Raw genomic sequence first — 17,145 nt, 5'->3', positions numbered from 1 at the left:
ATATAAATACCTCTTCCTGCTGACAATTGCACATATACCTGTATCCTAATCTGGTTGGGTTTTCTGTATAAAAATGTCTTTTTTAAAAAAAATTGTTAACAGGCAACTTTGCAATAAGAACCTTTCCTTGTGTTTATAGTTTTTAAAAGAATGAATGGCTACGCTTAAAAACAATCTGAAATATATAAATTATTTATTCTGAAAGATCCCATACATACCACAGACCTTTCTGAGCGAAGACAACTACTTGTGTTCTTCGTTGGGTGAATTTTACCTTTTTAATTTTTTTTTTTTTTGGTGTGCAATAATTTAGTATGCACTCTTGCACATTGTGTACTTGTCCTTAAATTGTGATTTTATAATTTTTAAAACACGAAATGTTTCACGTGTGACGTCCCTATTTAGAAAAATATCAGCAATGTATATGGAAAGTTCCTATGTACTCCGGTTCATATTTCGTATTTCTCCTCTTGAGAATACATAATTATTGAAACTCGTACTATTCCTACATGTAGGAAATCAATACAAATAGAAGTGAATATTGGAAGCTCAGGGTTGAACTGGGGGGGGGGAGGGGGCACCTTGGTGCTGTCTAAGCTTCAACTATTTTCTTGCAGACGTTTAATTACCCAACTAGGTAACATCAGCAGAACTAGAAGGGAGTGGGGTTTGCTGTCTTTTTTATAGAAGTGGTTTGCCCCGTCAATGCTGGCAGGGGGTTGGACTAGATGACCTCCCAAGGTCCCTTCCAACTTTATTATTATAGGAGCGTTGTTTGCTTCTTGACAATTCTTTGATAGGGCTGTTGTGTACTACAACAGCCCAACGTCAGGAAAAGGAAACCGATCAACTAATCAACATCTTCCACAAAATACCCACACAACTTTTATCAAAAGTGCCTCACCCCTCAACCCATTACCAATACAACCAACACAAGTTGTGAGAAGGATAACGCTGCCATATATTGAAAACATCTCGGAAACAACAATATTTCCACCATATGTAGCATACAAACCAACTACATTAATGTTTGCAAGAAAACAAGCTCAAGAGAGCATCAAGGACCTCCCCCCCCATCAATGCAAAATGACTCAGAATAGTTTAGATGGCTTGTTAAATCTCTTGATAATCAACTTCCTCTGTACATTTACATTCTTTAGATAATGGGCAAACGGTGTTACTCTCAAGAAATCCTTTGATTTATAATTAGCAGTAGCTGTTGAGTAATTTCTGGGTGGCAAATGAATTTTAGCGAATCCCATATGGCAAAAACCTTGGTGACAGGTTCAACTGCAGAAAATCTAATTCCGTTATAGTGTACAGTGCGCAGTTAAAAATAAAGAGCAGATTTTGCCAGAATTATTTGGCATGCAAGTCTTCAAGTCACCTTATTTTTTTCACTGTACTTTTTTTTTAATTATCCAGAAAGAACCATTTCATACAAGCAATTTTTTAAAAGTATAATGTCTCTGTGTGTTTTGCAGGAAATGTAGTGGAATAAATTATCAATTCAGTGATAATTGAATCTGACTTCTATAGTTGAATGGTTTATTTATTGATTGAGAAAAATGTCATTTATTCTCCAGAAAGACTTAATCAAACCCAAAATATATCAAGGGATTTTCTTCCAACATAATTCTTTGGTTTTTGATTTTCCTAGACGTTGCAACAGAGACAGCAAAATGCAACACTTTGTTCTGCGTAGTTATTTTAGTTACCACATTTATATACAACCCACTCCCTTCATGTTTCTGGGCATCTTTTAAAAATACCCCTTAAAACAATAATAGTTTGTATTGGTGCACATAATAGTTTGTATTGGTGTTTTTTAATCGTAAAAAGTGGTGTTATGTTTTCTAATAAATTCTTTTCCTTAGCAGTCAGAATCTTCTGTAAACTTTAATGGCACACCATGAGAAATGGATTTTGGAACAAAACAGAAAATCAGAAATTAATGTGACACACCATCTGTACAGATTATAAACACTTTGGGGTATTTGAGGTCAAAATTCCTTTGCTAACTCCTAAGATTTCATTTGGTTCTCCACAAGTTTGTGTAATTGGACCAAGTAAAGCCCAAAATTTTATCACAAATTGGTTCCCTAATGCAGCTTTACAGGAAGTAACCTGATTGATTAGGACAGTGATGGCAAACCTTTTAGAGACCGAGTGCCCAAACTGCAACCCAAAACCCACTTACGCATCATCGGGTGCTGGGTGGGCGTGGCCCATTGGGTGGGCGTGGCTGCGGTGGTAATGGCAGACTGGTTGGGACTAAAAAGTTCAATTCCAACTTTGCAAGATCTTTTTTTTCCCCCTTGAGAAGTTAAAAAAAATTTTTTTTGCACACGGCAGAGGCCTAAAGTGAAAAGGTTTTATAAAACCCAGCTGACCTGGGTAAATGATTTACATTTAGAGCATGGGAGTTGCATTTGTTTAGCATTTATTTGCAATGTTTAAATTATCATTACTCCTTGGGTGATGGATATTTACAGTGTTAGCCCAACTTGTGGAAAGTTTTTGGGAAAAATGTACAGTAGAAATGCCACTTTTGGTTAAGTTTCCACCAATTTTTCTTCTAATTTCTTTATAACTATAGCCTTGTTCACTTAATAATACTATTTTACATCGCTTTCTGGGCAATCACTGCAGAGGTTAAATTGGTTGTTAAGTGAATCCAGCTTCCCCACCGACTTTGCTTGTCAGAAAGTCACAAAAGGGGATCACATGATCCTGGGACACTGCGATCGTCATAAATGCCAGTTATCAAGCATCTGAATGTAAATCATGTGACCCTGGGGCTGCTGCAATGGTCATAAGTGTGAAAAACAGTCCCTTTTTGTGCAGTAGTGGCCAAAATTGTGGAAACCTTTTGGGAAAAGTGTACTTTTGAGGTTTGATGGCTAATAACACCACTTTCCTTTGGAGTAGTACCATAACGTTATATATCAATGGAAAGATAATTTAATCAAGAATGTAATGCAACAAAGTTTGTTCAAGTATCTGTATTCTATGAAAAGTTATAGCCAAATAACCAGAAAAAGGAAGCACAACTTGCTTAGGTTGGTATCAGGTAGCTATCCTTCATCTGATTGTAGCCAATGAGCAGGAATGTTTAGAGAGTGTTCAGGTGTCATCTTGTTTTGGCCATGAGCCCATCAGATCACAGTAGGATTCAGTGATTTATGTCACTGAAGCTGAGAGGAGGACATCTGTCAGTGTGTTATGTGATCTATCAAATTGGTGGTTTTTTTGTGTGTGAACAAGACTACAGTTATAAATTAACTAGAAGAAAAATGGGTGGAAACTTAACCAAAGGTGGCATTTCTACTGTACACTTTTCCCAAAAGGTTTCCACAATTTTGGCCACTATTGTAACTTCAAATGGTCATTAAATGAACTGCTGTAAATCGTAGACTAGCTGCAATTGCTTCTGTCTGAATCTTTGGCTGTGTTTTCTAAACTGCAAAAACCTGCTTGTTCCGAAGAAGACGGTCCTGCATTTGCCTTCTACAACAGTGGATGAAACTATGGTTAAGTCTATCCATGTGTGTGCAATTAAAGAGACTTTTGATTGCTAGTTGGTATTCATGGATGCACTCTGTTTGTCTTTTGTTACCTGGGGACTTCTGGGAGTTGAAGTCCACACGTTAAAATTGCCAAGATTGAGAAAGACGGTTATAGAGATACAATATATCTAGCTCTCTAAGGCTGCCATCAAAAAGCATCCATAACCTCAGTTCTAGATTAGACTAGATCAGTGTTTCTCAACCTTGACAATTTTAAGGCATGTGGACTTCAACTCTCAGAATTCTACAGCCAGCAATGCTGGCTGTGGAATTCTGGGAGTTGAAGTCCACATGCCTTAAAATTGTCAAGGTTGAGAAACACTGGACTAGATCTAGACTAGATTAGACTATAGGATAAGAATAGAATAGAATAGAATAGAATAGAATAGAATACAATACAATACAATACAATACAATACAATACAATTTATTGGTCAAGTGTAATTGGATACACAAGGCATTTGACTCAGGTGCAGAAATTCTCAGTGTACATACAGGCAACAAGTGATAAATCACGATGATGAAATGACAAATCATCATCAATCATAAGATGCAACACTCTTCTAAAAGTCCCTTCTACAACGCGTATTCTCCGCTCAGGGAAACGGTGCACCTTGGAAACCCAAGTGAACTTCGTGCCCAAGCCTCCCTTTGCTCCGAATTCACATCGCTTTGTTCCTTTCCAGCCGGGCGATCGCGCGGGGATGGGCGCAACGATCGCGCGTCTTTGCCGAGCGGGCCGCCCCTGGCCACCGTCGCCGCCTCCCGGAGCAGCTGGGCTGGTCGCCTGCCTTCTCCGCCCCCTTTTCCCGACTACATCCTAGCCCGACCAGCGGCCTCCAAGAGTCGAAGCGTCCGGTTGGCTTGCTCGCTAGCTGCTCGCCGAGGACGCGCCATGGAGAGCTTAGCGAACCAACCCAGCGCGCCCCTCCGGCTGGGGATTTTGCTCCGGCACCTGGTTCCCCACGCCGGATTCGTATCCTTCGCTTGCCCACTTGGGCCTCTTGGTCGCCTTTCCCGGTACTTTGCACCTTCCGGGCGCCTTTCCCGGTACTTTGCACCTTCCGTGGATTGGCAAACCAGGATTTGGAGCTGGCAGCGTCGAGATGAAAGCTCAACCGTTTGGAGAAGGACTGAGGGGTCCTTGGCGCTCTCTGAGCTTGTTATTTTCTTGCAGACGTTTCATTACCCAAACTAGGGAACATCATCAGTGTTAGAAGGTATGGGGGGGGGGGAGAGAGGAGGACGGGGAGGACAGTGGGGTCCTTGGTGCTCTCTGGTGTTTTTCTTGCGGACCTTTCACTACCCAACTAGGTACCATCCTCAGTGATCGAAGGGAGAGGGACGTGTGGAGAAGAGGAAGAGGATTGTGGGGTCCTTGGTGCTTTCTGAGCTTGAGGGTTTTCTTGCAGACATTTCATGACCCAAACTAGTTAACTTCTTCAGTGTTAGGAGGGGTATGCGTTTCTTTCTAGCACTGGTGACGTTCCCCAGTTTGGTAATGAAACGTCTGCAAGAAAACAACCAACTTGGAGCTACAAGTATTCTCCTTTATTGAAGGAAGATTTTCTGACCCCCCCCCTTCCTGGTGAGGGACCCCAAAGTCCATCGGTCTGGGCTTCCTTTGGGGTCAAGCAGTGGAAGAGGATTAGGCATCATCCCGGCACAGGGTTGATCTGCTTAGATCAGTGGTTCTCAACCTGAGGGTCGGGATCCCATTTGGGGTCGAACGACCATTTCACGGGGGTCACCAAACAATGCAGTCCCTCATTTTTTTCCCCTTTTCCTTAGCTGTGCTACTCCCTTTTATTCTATTGGCTTTTGAAAGCCAATAGAATAGACTCTCTTGAATAGAGTCTAATTCTATTGGCTTTCAAAAGCCAGTAGGAATTGTCCAGGCTGTCTCTGCCTTGCTGAGTCTGCCAAAAGTCCCATTCTGCAAACGGTGCTGCACCAGTTGAGTAGTCCTCGACTTACGACCGGTTGAGTAGTCCTCGACTTACGACCGGTTGGGGGGTCGCGGCATTAAAAAGGTTGAGAACCACTGGCTTAGATTGGCTGTCAGCCTGGAGAGGCATCAAGCCAACTTCTTCTGGGCTGGCCAAAGGGGGGTGGGGGTGTCCCTATCTGGGCATCCCAATTCTGAAGTTTAGTCTGAGGGGAGAGCAGCTTCCAGGGCAAGGAGGTCAGGACCAAGGCCTCCTATGCTATGGGTGAGAAACTTTAGAGTGGGAAGGAGATCTGAAATATGTTTAATTAAAACTAAACTCCCAAACCAATTCAGGTTAATGTGCATTAAACGCCCTCGGTTGTTTACTTTCTTCCTTTGATGTTTCTATTTTATATTTTCTTATGTGGGAAGGAAATATTCTGCCTAAGCAAAAAAAAAAAGGACCATTTTCAGCACCTTCTATATCAGTGGTTCTCAACCTTTTTAATGCCGCGACCCCCAACCAGTCGTAAGTCGAGGACTACTCAACCGGTCGTAAGTCGAGGACTACTCAACTGGTGCAGCACCGTTTGCAGAATGGGACTTTTGGCGGGCTCAGCAGGGCAGAGACAGCCTGGACAATTCCTATTGGCTTTTGAAAGCCAATAGAATTAGACTCTATTCAAGAGTCTATTCTATTGGCTTTCAAAAGCCAATAGAATAAAAGGGAGTAGCACAGCTAAGGAAAAGGGGGAAAAAAATGGCGGACTGCGTTGTTTGGCGACCCCCGTGAAATGGTCGTTCAACCCCAAATGGGGTCCCGACCCACAGGTGGAGAACCACTGTTCTATATCCATCAGCTTTTAAATTTCAAACTGGTCCCAGCTATATGATAATTTAGGGAAGGGGAAAACAATTTAAATGGGAAGATGCTATACTGTATTTAATTTCCTTCTCCTTTATGAGAGCAACTTCCATGATTATAAATGCTTTGCGAATGTATTTCCCACGGGGTCTTCCACCAAAGCAGTCTTTTAAAATTTTCTTAATTTGACGCCAAGACACCATTTCCTACTTCAGCCCAAGTTGCTCCTGCGACATGCCTAACGCAGTTCCGGTAAGTAGAACTTTACTCTGATGATGAAAACACAGAATTAAAGGTCTGCTTAATTTGGAGTCCTTCATGTATTTAGCGATATGTTTATGTGTGGTTCAGCAGTTTTCATTTTGGTTTTGTAAAGTTAATTATTTACCTTAAACTGATCTTTCTGTTTGGTAAGTGCGTTAGGGTTGATCCAGCTTCATTTTTTTTTTTTTTTTTAATACTGTATGTCTCATTGTCAGAGAAAAAGGTGCCATTTAACGTCCCGGTAACATTTACAGTAGTGGCCAAAATTGTGGAAACCTTTTGGGAAAAGTGTATTTTTGAGATTGGATGGCTAATAACACCACTTTTTTTTGGAGTAGTACCATAAAATTATATATCAATGAAAAGATAATTTAATCAAGAATGTAATGCAACAAAGTTTGTTCAATTATCTGTACTGTATTCTATGAAAAGTTATAGCCAAATAACCAGGAAAAGGAAGCACAACTTGCTTAGATTGATCTCAGGTAGCTTTCCTTCACCTGATTGTAGCCAATGAGCGTGAGTGTTTAGAGAGCCAATCGGGTGTTACCTTGTTTTAGTAATGAGCCAATCAGATCACAGTAGGATTCAGTGATTGATGTCACGTATTGAAGCTGAGAGGAAGACGTTTGTCAGTGTGTTATGTGACCCCTATCCAGTTGGTTGGGGGTTTTTGTGTTCTTTCATTTAGTGAGCTTGTAAAACGTAATAAAATTAAAGCAATGGTGCAAAGAGCTGACTCGTTGCCCAGAAAGCGATGTAAAATAGTATTGTTAAGTGAACAAGGCTACAGTTATAAAGAATTTAGAAGAAAAATGGGTGGAAACTTAACCAAAGGTGGCATTTCTACTGTACACTTTTCCCAAAAGGTTTCCACAATTTTGGCCACTGCTGTAGAAGGCAAATGCAGCTTAATACCAAGAATGCAGGACCGTCTTCTTCGGAGCAAGCAGGTTTTTGCAGTTTGGAAAACATGGCCAAAGATTCAGACAGAAGCAATTAACAGCTAGTCTGCGATTTACAACACTTCATTTAACGACTGTTTGAAGTTACAAAAGGGGACCATTTTTCACACTTATGACCGTTGCAGCATCCCCAGAGTCACATGATTTACATTTGGACGCTTGACAACTGACTCACATGTATGACGGGGGCAGTGTCCCAGGATCATATGATCCCCTTTTGCGATCTTCCGACAACAAAGTCAATGGGGGAAGCCGGATTCACTTAACAACCAATTTAACCCCTGCAGTGATTCACTTAACAGCTGTGGTAAGAAAATGGGGCAAAACCCACTTAACAAATTTCTCACTTAGCAACATAAAATCTGGGCTCAATTTTGGTCGTAGGTCAAGGACTACCTATAGTGGCTCTCCCTCTATCACAGGGGTCTTCAAGCTTGGCCCTTTTATGACTTGTGGACTTGTGGCACACTGGCTGAGGAATTCTGGGAGTTGAAGTCCACAAGTCATAAAAGGGCCAAGTTTGAAGACCCCCCTGCTTTATCATTTCCCTTGTCCTTTTTAGGATCTCAGTTTCATGTTTCAGTGTTTTGATCTAAAGATCTTGTTTTAGGATTTAATGTGTCTTAGTTTTCAAGGCTTTTTTGGGGGGGTTGTATTTATTCTATGGTTCTGTAAGCTATCCCAACGCTGCAAGTTTTAATTCCACATCAATTAAAAATACATATTTCATGTTTCCACAGTTATACCTTGGATAATAGCATCCTAACTCTAGAGCAAAGACGTTTTTATGAGGACAATGGATATCTTCTCATCAAAAATCTGGTGGCTGATGAAGATATTGACCGCTTTGGGTATCCTTAACCCACCTGGCTGAAACCATTCAATCCAGCACCTTGAATTGCTCTTAAGGCAGGGGTCTCCAAACTTGCCACTTATGGACTTCAACTCCCAGAATTCCTTTAAAACCTATGGGCTTCAACTCCCAGAATTCTAGGAGTTGTGGACTATCACTCCCAGAATTCCCTAGTCAGCATGGCTAGCCGTGGAATTCTGGGAGTTGAAGTCCACAAGTCTTAAAACTTGCCAAATTTGCTCTAAGAAGTCAATTGGAAGCCATCAGTACTGGTGTCCTTTGAACAAACTGAGAATTGTTCTTAATTAAATAACTCACTGCAATCTGAGTATCTGTAACTCCAGAGGGTAGTTGTTAACTGGCTCATCTGGAGTTGTGCAAAGAGGATGATTTGCTTTTTGTAATTTCTACGGGGAAGTTTTAATCGTATTACTGTGTGGTTTTTATTATTATTATAATTGTGGCATGAGAACTTTCAGTGGCACACCGAATAAATAAGTAAGCAAGAAGATACTTTATATATATGTAAAAGTTTTATTGATTTTTTACAATAGCAATCCTTAGTGCTTGGGGTACAGCGTGTTGTCTTGGTTCATAACTTTTTTGAAAAAAACAATCAATACTAGTTAATTAACTGTCAATAATAATTAATTTTTATATTTCCATAATTAGTATATCAGTTAATAATATATTTCCTTGATCTTCTTTTCTCCCAATAGTGCTCTTCTTCTGCAGCATTCAACAAATATAATTTTTGATATGTGATATTTTCAATATATAAATGATTGAATATAAACATTTTCTTCCATATTTATACCAACAATAGTAGTGTCCATATGTGACATTTTTCTTTTCTTATCAACATGTTATTTTTGTAAAAATCATCTTATTGATGAGAGAGAGAAGCGCAAGTCTCTCTCTCTCTCTCTCTCTCTCTCTCTCTCTCTCTCTCTCTCTCTCTCTCTCTCTCTCTCTCTCTTCCATTGCTGGCTGTGGAATTCTGGGAGTTGAAGTCCACATGCCTTAAAATTGTCAAGGTTGAGGAACACTGGCTTAGAGGCGTTCTTGATGCCAGTTAAAAACGCTTTCCGTTGTCTTCTTTAACCTTGTCTTCAGAGAGGAATTTGTAAAGATATGCAGGAAGGAAGTGGAGGTACCTGGGATAACCATCATGAAAGATATCGCAATTGCCAAGTCTGCTGCTAATGAGAATACAGTTTCAAAATTGCAGGATCTTACGTGGAACGAAGAACTCTTCAGATATTGTACCTTACCTCAGGTGAAAACAGGAATTCTCTGAAAGCATAAAACGTTTGCCGAAACTTATTTCTTTTTCCTAAGAAGGGCTGGGGAAAAAAAAGTCTTTTAAGTTATCGTTTTAATTGCAATGAACTTTGCATAAAATCTACATTCTAAAATGCCAGAATCAGGCTGCTGCAGTGTTTTTCAGCCACCCCCCACCACCTGCCCAAACAATTCTAAAAATGGGATTTTGGCATAAAAGACTGATTTCGCCCAAGATTATTTGTATGTGCAAAATTATTGTTTGTATGTTTATTGCGAAATTGATGTCCTGCTATCCTGACTTCAGAAACATAGATAATGAAGAGCTAACTTTGGTGGCTTAAATTTAACAAAAGAGAAAAAATATATAATGTTTCAGCTGCTTTTCGAAACTCATCTATTAGTTAAATGCAGGTAGTCCTCAACTTATGACCATAATTTATGTTGTAAAGTCCCTTTTTTCAGTGCCGTTGTAACTTTGAATGGTCACTGAACAAACTGTTGTAAGTTGAGGCCTACCTGTATACCTGTCATTCTATTCTATTCTATTCTATTCTATTCTAATGCTATGCTATGCTATGCTATGCTATGCTATGCTATGCCATGCCATGCCATGCCATGCCATGCCATGCTATGCTATGCTATTCTATCCCATCCCATCCCATCCCATCCCATCCCATCCCAGTTTAAATATCTATCATTATTGAGCTGGACTTTTTTTTAACTTTAGATCGTAAAATATGTTGAATGCTTCACGGGGCCCGACATCATGGCTATGCACACCATGCTGATCAATAAACCTCCAGATACAGGTAAGACTTACTAATTAAATAAACACTTAAAAAGAGCTGACAGGCCTTCTTCTGTTAGCTTATATGAATTGCAGCTTTTACTGCTTGGAAAAAAAATCTATATTTTTCCTTTTTGACATGAATGGCCAGAAGAAGTGCTGATTCCAAAGTAGATAAATAATTCTCTCTCTCTCTCTCTATTTTTTTTTTGCAAGAGAGAAATATGTATTTATTAAACTTAAATGCCGCCCATCTCACCAAGAAGAGTCTCACAAACAAGCGAAAGCTGGATAAAACAATGTGAAAATAATAAATATTAGCATTAAAATGCTCAGTGTTGACTCAGCCTTCCATCCTTCTGGGGTAGGTAAAATGAGGATCCAGATTGTTGGGGGCAATGTAAATATATATATACATTGCTTACTGGTGTACACCGCTTAGAGAGTGCTTGCACTTAAAGCGGTATATAAGTCTCATAAATAAAATTGATTTTAAATGCCCAAAGCTAGCAAGGAAAGGAGTAGGAAATATGTATAGATAGTCCTCGAGTTATGATTACCATTGAAGCATTAATACCACTTTACAAGGCCTTGGTAAGGCCACACTTGAAATCCTGTGTCCAGTTTTGGTCACCACGATGTAAAAAAGATGTTGAGACTCTAGAAAGAGTGCAGAGAAGAGCAACAAAGATGATTAGGGGACTGGAGGCTAAAGCATATAAGGAACAGTTCCTGAAATTGGATATGTCTAGTTTAATGAAGAGAAGGACGAGGGGGGACATGATAGCAGTGTTCCAGTATCTCAGGGGCTGCCACAAAGAAGAGGGAGTCAAGCTATTTTCCAAAGCACCTGAAGGCAGGACAAGAAGCAAAGGATGGAAACTAATCAAGGAGAGAAGTAACCTAGAACTGAGGAGAAACTTCCTGACAGTTGGAACAATTAACCAGTGGAACAACCTGCCTCCAGAAGCGGTGAATGCTCCAATACTGGGAAGTTTTAAAGAAGAGACTGGACAGCCATTTGTCTGAAATGGTGTAGGGTTTCCTGCCTGAGCAGGGGGTTGGACTAGAAGATCTCCAAGGTCCCTTCCAACTCTGTTCTAATTCTAATTCTAATAATAATTCTAATTCTAATAATAATTCTAATTCCTGTTGCTAAGCAAGGCAGGTGTTAAGTGAGATTTGCCCCATTTTACGACCTTTCTTTGCACAGTTGTTAAGTGAACCATGGCTGTGGTTAAGTTAGTGACACGGTTGTTAAGTGAACCTGGCTTCCCCCATTGACTTTGCTTGTCAGAAGGTCACAAACGGGGATCACGTGACCCAGAGACACTACGACCATCATAAGTACTTGTGAGTTGCTGAGTGCTGAAATATGGATCACATGACCGTGGAGGAGGGGAGGCTGCCACAGAGTAAGTGGGAAAACCAGTCCTAAGTCCCCCGTTGTAACTTTGACCCGTCACTAAATGAATGGCTGCAAGTCAAGGACTACCTGGACCTCAGTTGCCATGTTAGCATATAGTGTTAATCCCTGAGGGGTCCTTGGTGGAATCTGAGTTTGGTGATTTCCTTGCAGATGTTTCGCTACCCAAACGAGGTAACATCATCAGTGCTCTAGATGTCTCACACTGATGATGTTTCCTAGTTGGGTAATGAAACGTCTGCAAGAAAGCCACGCAGCTCAGAGACCACCAAGGACCCCACGCTCCTCCTCCTCCTCCTCCTCCTCCTCCCCCCAAATCCCATGCCCTTCTGGCATTGATGATGTTTCCTAGTTGGGTAATGAAACGTCTGCAAGGAAACCACAAAACTCAGAGAGCACCAAGGACTCCTCCGTCCTCCTCCTCTTCCTCCCCTTTTTCTCCTTCCCATCCTCCTCTTCCTCCTCCTCCTCCTCTTCTTCTTCCTCCCCTTTTTCTCCTCCTCTTCCTTCTCCTGCTCCTCTTCCTCCCCTTTTTCTCCTTCCCGTCCTCCTCTTCCTCCTCCTCCTCCTCCTCCTCCTCCCCTTTTTCTCCTTCCCGTCCTCCTCTTCCTCCTCCTCCTCCTCCTCCTCCTCCTCCTCCTCCTCCTCTTCCTCCCCTTTTTCTCCTTCCCATCCTCCTCTTCCTCCTCCTCCTCCTCCTCCTCCTCTCCTTTTTCTCCTCCTCTTCCTTCTCCTGCTCCTCTTCCTCCCCTTTTTCTCCTTCCCGTCCTCCTCTTCCTCCTCCTCCTCCTCCTCCTCCTCCCCTTTTTCTCCTTCCCGTCCTCCTCTTCCTCCTCCTCCTCCTCCTCCTCCTCCTCCTCCTCTTCTTCCCCTTTTTCTCCTTCCCGTCCTCCTCCTCCTCCTGCTGCTCCTCCTCCTCCTCTTCCTCCCTTTTTTCTCCTTCCCGTCCTCCTCCTCCCCCCAAACCCCACTCCCTTCTGGCACTGATGATGTTCCCTAGTTGGGTCATGAAACATCTGCAAGAAAACAACCCAGCTCAGATAGCACCAAGGACCCCACAGTCCGCCTCCTCCTCCTCCTCCTCCTCCTCCTCCCCCCAAACCCCACTCCCTTCTGGCACTGATGATGTTCCCTAGTTGGGCAATGAAACGTCTGCAAGGAAACCACAAAACTCAGAGAGCACCAAGGACTCCTCCGTCCTCCTCCTCTTCCTCCCCTTTTTCTCCTTCCCATCCTCCTCTTCCTCCTCCTCCTCCTCTTCTTCTTCCTCCCCTTTTTCTCCTTCCCGTCCTCCTCTTCCTCCTCCTCCTCCTCTCCTTTTTCTCCTCCTCTTCCTTCTCCTGCTCCTCCTCCTCTTCCTCCCCTTTTTCTCTTTCCCGTCCTCCTCTCCCTCCTCCTCCTCCACCTCCTCCTCCTCCTCCCCTTTTTCTACTTCCCGTCCTCCTCTTCCTCCTCCTCCTCCTCCTCCTCCTCCTCCTCTCCTTTTTCTCCTCCTCTTCCTCCTCCTCCTCCTCCTCCTCCTCCTCCTCTCCTTTTTCTCCTCCTCTTCCTTCTCCTGCTCCTCCTCTTCCTCCCCTTTTTCTCCTTCCCGTCTTCCTCCTCCTCCTCCTCCTCCTCCTCCTCCTCCTCTTCCTCCCCCCAAACCCCACTCCCTTCTGGCACTGATGATGTTCCCTAGTTGGGCAATGAAACGTCTGCAAGAAAACAACCCAGCTGAGAGAGCCCCAAGGACCCCTCCTGTCAACCCTGAGCTACAACTATTTTTCTTTATTAGTGCTAAACCTGATTTCTGAAACAAAAGGAATTCTATTTTTTTCCAGGCAAGAAAACCTCTCGTCATCCTTTGCATCAGGATCTCCATTATTTCGCCTTCCGTCCTGCCGACCGAATTGTTTGTGCCTGGACTGCAATGCAAAGGGTGGATCGGAGAAACGGATGTTTGGTTGTGTTGCCGGGGTCTCACAAGGGCTGTCTGAAGGAGCACAAGTATCCGGATTGGAAGGTAACAGATGGAGAGGCATCCACGGGTCCAATGGACGGAGATGATGGGCACCAAAAAGTTGGGGTACGGGCAGTCCTGGACTTACGAGCAATCGCTTAGTGATCGACCTGAAAAAGAGGGACTTACAACCTAGATCAGCGGTTCTCAACCTGTGGGTCGGGACCCCATTTGGGGTCGAACGACCATTTCACGGGAGTCGCCAAACAACGCAGTCCGCCATTTTTTTCCCCTTTTCCTTAGCTGTGCTACTCCCTTTTATTCTATGGGCTTTTGAAAGCCAATAGAATAGACTCTCTTGAATAGAGTCTAATTCTATTGGCTTTCAAAAGCCAATAGGAATTGTCCAGGCTGTCTCTGCCCTGCTGAGCCCGCCAAAAGTCCCATTCTGCAAACGGTGCTGCACCAGTTGAGTAGTCCTCGACTTACGACCGGTTGAGTAGTCCTCGACTTATGACCGGTTGGGGGGGGGTCGCGGCATTAAAAAGGTTGAGAACCACTGACCTAGATCTAATTTGGGTAATGCAACATCTGCAGGAAAACAACCAAGCTCAGAGAGCGCCAGCCCCTCATTTGAAGCCTGAGCTACAAATATTCTCCTTAATTTGGCCTGTTTGTGTCTCTCAGGAGTAGAAAGTAGAAAGTAATTTCTACATTGTTTTTTTTTTTTTTTTTTTTTGCAGGATGGTGTCAACAAGATGTACCATGGGATACACGATTATGACAAGAGTCTTCCCAGAGTCTACCTCCCCATGGAGAAAGGAGACACGGTGTTTTTCCACCCCTTGATCATTCACGGTTCTGGAAGGAATAGGACCGAAGGATTTCGAAAGGTAATCCAGGTCATAGCCTGGATGTCCAGGTGCTCTTGAGATCTTTCCTGCTTTATTCAAATCAAGGACATTCTGTATGTTAACTCAGTGATTCTTAACTTGGGCGATATCGCCCCAGGGGGCGATTTCGTTTTTCAGGGGGGCGATGGAACCAAAAGGAGTGATGCAGGAGCAAAAGAACAAAAAGGGGGTGACAAGGGGGCGATGGAGCGAGAAGTTTTGGGGACACTTTTGAGACTATTTCGTACAGTGAATCGCTGCATATCTGTCGTACAAAAACATCAGATTGCTCGCTATTAGTGGATTGAATTGTGTTTTCAAAGGTTCCTCCAGCTCGCTTCAGTACAGAACGCCGTACATATGTGAATACGCATCGCTTATCTTCATGCGCATTGCGCAGCAGCCTCTACCCTTTTTATATTTCTTTTTGCATCTTAAATTTCACTTGTAATTCAATCATTAAATGTTACTGTTTTTCTTTTCGGACATTTCACTTTCTTGCAATTGAATTTTGTTTTCAGTGGTCATTACATTTAAGTGTCTTGAATAAATAAGATAATAATGAAATACATGTATCACGAAGTTTGGGAATAAAGTGACGGGTGGCACCAAAATTTTTTCAAACAGTTGAGATATGGGAAAAAGACTGGAAATAAATTATTTGCATTGATATGTCCTGATGACAGTTTTAAAGAAAACAAAAAAAGTGTTTGCATAAATTGAAGAATTATTTCTTATGTTTTGATTGAGGGAGGGGGGCAATGACAACTTCCTCATTGGCTCAAGGGGGCGATTCGTTCTAAAAGGTTAAGAACCACTGTGTTAACTGAACATTTGGTCCTCTTGCTTAATGGTTTTGGTTAATAAGACTTGGAACGTGGCCTATTAGGACTTAATAAATAGTTTAAATAAAATGGTATAACTTCTCTTTGTCTCTCTCCTTCCCTCTCCCTCTCCCTCCCTCCCTCTCTCTCTCCCCCTCTCGCTCCCTCCCTTTTCCTCTCTCCCACCTCACTCCCTCTTTCCCTCTTTCCCTCTCCCACTCCCTCCCTCTCCCTCCCTCTCTTCCTCTCCCTCTCTCCTTCCCTCCCTTTTTCTCTCTCCCACCTCCCTCCCTCTTTCCCTCTCCCTCTCTCCCACTCCCTTTCTCCCTCTCCCTCCCACTCCCTCTCTCTCCCCCCCTCTCTCTACCTCTGTCCCTCTCCCTCCCTTTCTTTCCCTTCCTCTTCCTCTCTTTCTCCCTCTCTCTCTCTCTCTTTCTCTCTCCCTCTGTCTCCCTCTCCCTCTCTCTTTTAATGCAGGCTATTTCTTGTCATTATGCTAGTAGTGATTGCTACTATATCAACATCAAAGGGACCAGCCAGGAAAATATAGAGAAGGAAATTGAAGAGATTGCAAGGCGGAGGTATGCTCTAGGTGGTTCATCGTTCACTCTGAAAGTAAGTACTCCCCCCCCCCCTTTTTTTTTTTTTTGAGACCACGTTCAAAAGTGTTTGGCCCTGGGCTTCTCACCTAAGGCGTTCTTAATCAAAGTTCAGAAGTACGTAAAGAATGCCGTTTCAGTCGAAGCAGTTTATACCAGCATATCACTGGATGCTCAGATTGTCTGGTTTTGGGTACTTCTTCTCTGAGGCTGGTGTCATGGTTCTGACAGATGCTCTTGTTAAACAAATCCAGGTCGTAAGTGTGAAAAACAGTCATCACTCGTTTTCAATGCCGTTGTAACTTTGAATGGTCACTAAAAGAACTGTTGTAAGTCGAGGACTAGCTGTATTAGGTTCGGAACTTGGAGAATTTTGTGTTTTTAAAGGAACGTTTTTTAAAACATTTGAGGGTCAACCAACTCAACCTGCTTACATCTCAATGGGTGAACCAGGAAGACGTTTCTCATTATTTCTGTTCTGTTTTCAGGATGCTTCTATGATACGAAGTCGACTTGTTAAAGGAAAGAGAAAAAATCTTTAAATGCCATTACAGATCCCTTCCCAAGGAAATTTGGGAGAATTCAGCATTTATTTCTTCTTACTTTTTGGAAAGGCTGTTCAGTTAGTAATAATCTCGAAGCGCTTTGGGGGCTGGTTGTGTTAGGAAATGGATTAAAGGCTGCAGTGCTACAGTAGTGGCCAAAATTGTGGAAACCTCTGGGGAAAAGTGTACAGTAGAAATGCCATCTTTGGTTAAGTTTCCACCCATTTTTCTTCTAGTTTCTTTATAACGGTAGCCTTGTTCACTTAATAATACTCTTTTACATCACTTTCTGGGCGACCAGTCAACTCTTTGCAGCATTACTTTAATTTTATTACGTTTTACAAGCTCGCTAAATGAATGAACACAAAAAAACCAACCAACTTGATAGCGATCACATAA

At 42.5% G+C, this 17,145-nt stretch overlaps 1 protein-coding gene across 1 annotated transcript; it reads left to right on the top strand.

The window, feature by feature from the left end:
- Positions 1–4,354: 4,354 nt before the first annotated feature.
- PHYH (phytanoyl-CoA 2-hydroxylase) lies at positions 4,355–17,018 on the top strand. The gene is made up of 9 exons (XM_039357555.1): positions 4,355–4,545; positions 6,561–6,616; positions 8,334–8,444; positions 9,563–9,725; positions 10,461–10,542; positions 13,767–13,948; positions 14,629–14,778; positions 16,080–16,217; positions 16,690–17,018. The coding sequence occupies exons 1-9, from the start codon at positions 4,465–4,467 to the stop codon at positions 16,741–16,743; spliced, it is 1,017 nt and encodes a 338-aa protein (XP_039213489.1). The 5' UTR covers positions 4,355–4,464; the 3' UTR covers positions 16,744–17,018.
- The last annotated feature ends 127 nt before the right edge of the window (positions 17,019–17,145 follow it).

The sequence above is a fragment of the Crotalus tigris genome, unplaced genomic scaffold, assembly GCF_016545835.1.
Source record: "Crotalus tigris isolate CLP2741 ecotype Arizona unplaced genomic scaffold, ASM1654583v1 scf7180000018925.3142382, whole genome shotgun sequence".
NCBI classification, from domain to species: Eukaryota; Metazoa; Chordata; class Lepidosauria; order Squamata; family Viperidae; genus Crotalus; species Crotalus tigris.
The sequence above is the reverse complement of the archived record's forward strand: the minus strand, read 5'-3'. Positions and strand labels throughout refer to the sequence as shown.

Coding starts and splice junctions, on each gene's coding strand:
- PHYH (XM_039357555.1), top strand. CDS start 4,465: ATGGAGAGCTTAGCGAACCAACCCAGCGCGCCCCTCCGGCTGGGGATT. Junction 13,949..14,628: donor ACAAGTATCCGGATTGGAAG/GTAACAGATGGA, acceptor TTTTTTTTGCAG/GATGGTGTCAACAAGATGTA. Junction 16,218..16,689: donor GTTCATCGTTCACTCTGAAA/GTAAGTACTCCC, acceptor TTCTGTTTTCAG/GATGCTTCTATGATACGAAG.